This window comes from Salmo salar, unplaced genomic scaffold (genome assembly GCF_905237065.1).
Source record: "Salmo salar unplaced genomic scaffold, Ssal_v3.1, whole genome shotgun sequence".
Classification (NCBI taxonomy): Eukaryota; Metazoa; Chordata; class Actinopteri; order Salmoniformes; family Salmonidae; genus Salmo; species Salmo salar.
In genome coordinates, this window is record NW_025550501.1 from 217,501 (window position 1) to 220,000 (window position 2,500).

Below are 2,500 nucleotides of genomic sequence, written 5' to 3' on the forward strand. Positions count from 1 at the left end.
CTCTCCTACCTCTCTCTATCTATCTCTCTCTCTCTCCTACCTCTCACTCTGCCTCTCCTACCTCTCGCTATCTCTCTCTCTCTCTCCTACCTCTTTCTCTCTCTCTCTGCCTCTCCTATCTCTCTCTGCCTCTCCTACCTCTCTCTGCCTCTCCTATCTCTCTCTGCCTCTCCTATCTCTCTCTGCCTCTCCTACCTCTCTCTGCCTCTCCTACCTCTCTCTCTGCCTCTCCTACCTCTCCTATCTCTCTCTGCCTCTCCTACCTCTCTCTCTGCCTCTCCTACCTCTCTCTGCCTCTCCTACCTCTCTCTCTGCCTCTCCTACCTCTCTCTGCCTCTCCTACCTCTCTCTGCCTCTCTCTGCCTCTCCTGCCTCTCTCTCCCTCTCTCTCTGCCTCTCCTACCTCTCCTACCTCTCTCTGCCTCTCCTACCTCTACCCAGCCTCTCTTTGTCTATGGACATCACATAATGGTCTGCCTCTGTGTGTGTTTCAGGGCGATACCTCTGGTGACTGCCGAAAGGCCCTCCTCCTGCTCTGTGGCGGCGACGACGCGTAACCGTGGCGACGATCCCTGAAAGGCGGTCCGCTCTGAATGGCCCCTCTAGCGGTCAATCACTCTCTGAGTCCTGTGTAAGCCAATAGGAGGGCTCTGCTGGCCACGGTGCAGCCCCGTGATAGGTTATGAGTGATAAGACTTTAACCCTGTGTGTATCTGTAGCTAACATCCTTTAAGCTTTGCTCTGCTTCATATCTACATCACTAAAGTCATGTTAATGCTGGAAGTCCGTTTTTTAATATCAGTAGTATAACAACTAAAGACTGTTTTAAATGTTTTTACTGTTTGTAAAACAACACTGAAGACATAATAAACATTTTAAACAGCAGGTTTGTAGTGAGACTTGTCTGTCTGTGTAGTGAGACGTGTCTGTCTGTCTGTCTGTCTGTCTGTCTGTCTGTCTGTCTGTCTGTCTGTCTGTCTGTCTGTCTGTCTGTCTGTCTGTCTGTGTAGTGAGACGTGTCTGTCTGTCTGTCTGTCTGTCTGTCTGTCTGTCTGTCTGTCTGTCTGTCTGTCTGTGTAGTGAGACGTGTCTGTCTGTCTGCCTGCCTGTCTGTCTGTCTGTCTGTCTGTCTGTGTAGTGAGACCTGTCTGTCTGTCTGTCTGTCTGTCTGTCTGTCTGTCTGCCTGTCTGTGTAGTGAGACCTGTCTGTCTGTCTGTCTGTCTGTCTGTCTGTCTGTCTGTGTCTGTCTGTCTGTCTGTCTGTCTGTCTGTGTAGTGATGTCTGTCTGTCTGTCTGTCTGTCTGTCTGTCTGTCTGTCTGTCTGTCTGTCTGTCTGCCTGTCTGTCTGTCTGCCTGTGTAGTGAGATGACCTGTTAACTTTTATTCAGTGGTCCGTAGTTTGAGGTTTTATTGGGATTATAACAACACATGATAAGCAGTCATCTGAAATAACGTCTTACAGACAAACACTTCCAGTCCGTTCAGGAAGTCCACTGGAATTACAGTTCTCTTCAGTTCTCTTCAGTTCTCTTCAATTCTCTTCAATTCTCTCTAATTCATTTCATTGAGGAACATTTCTGATAGGAATTTGGTTGACTTTCTCAATTTACTGTATTATATTATATTATATTATATTATATTGTCCCTGTTTCTGCTGTGGGGATGTATTATATTGTATTATATTATATTGTATTATATTATATTGTCCCTGTTTCTGCTGTGGGGATGTATTATATTATATTATATTATATTGTATTATATTATATTGTCCCTGTTTCTGCTGTGGGAATGTATTATATTATATTATATTATATTGTATTATATTATATTGTCCCTGTTTCTGCTGTGGGGATGTATTATATTATATTATTTTATATTGTATTATATTATATTGTCCCTGTTTCTGCTGTGGGGATGTATTATATTATATTATATTATATTGTATTATATTATATTGTCCCTGTTTCTGCTGTGGGGATGTATTATATTATATTATATTATATTGTATTATATTATATTGTCCCTGTTTCTGCTGTGGGGATGTATTGTCCACAGGCTGCTTCTCCTCTGTCTTCATGAAATCAGCCTTTACTCATTAACATCTCATTTACATGCCATCTCATTTACATGCCATCTCATTTACATGCCATCTCATTTACATGCCTGGCAAATATATGCTAAGTTAAATAGATGAAGTTTGTATTGGTCACATGATGAGATGTGGGCCCTGCTGTATACATGTTCACACAAACAGTTTAGGTACAATGATTAAGAAACTACACAAGACAAGACAAAACGATCACAGATAACACAATACAGCAACAGATTGTTACATTTACACACAGGTTATTCTCCTAACAGCACAATAACTTGCATTACCCGAAACAGTTACAAGCAATACAACAATAAAAATCCTCCAAATAAATGTTTAAAATGGGGGGGGGACAAGAGTCTGAAGTTGAAGTTTGGTCTGCAGGCTCTTCCGTAGGCGACGAGCGG

General features: G+C 42.5%; 1 protein-coding gene across 1 annotated transcript in view; it reads left to right on the forward strand.

Moving 5' to 3' along the window:
• LOC123739485 (annexin A5) overlaps positions 1 to 885 on the forward strand; it is a 31,769-nt gene extending 30,884 nt beyond the window's left edge. The window contains exon 13 of the mRNA XM_045713834.1: positions 495 to 885. Coding sequence (XP_045569790.1) covers positions 495 to 557 — 63 coding nt within the window. The 3' untranslated portion in view covers positions 558 to 885. The remainder of the gene's footprint in view (positions 1 to 494) is intronic.
• The last annotated feature ends 1,615 nt before the right edge of the window (positions 886 to 2,500 follow it).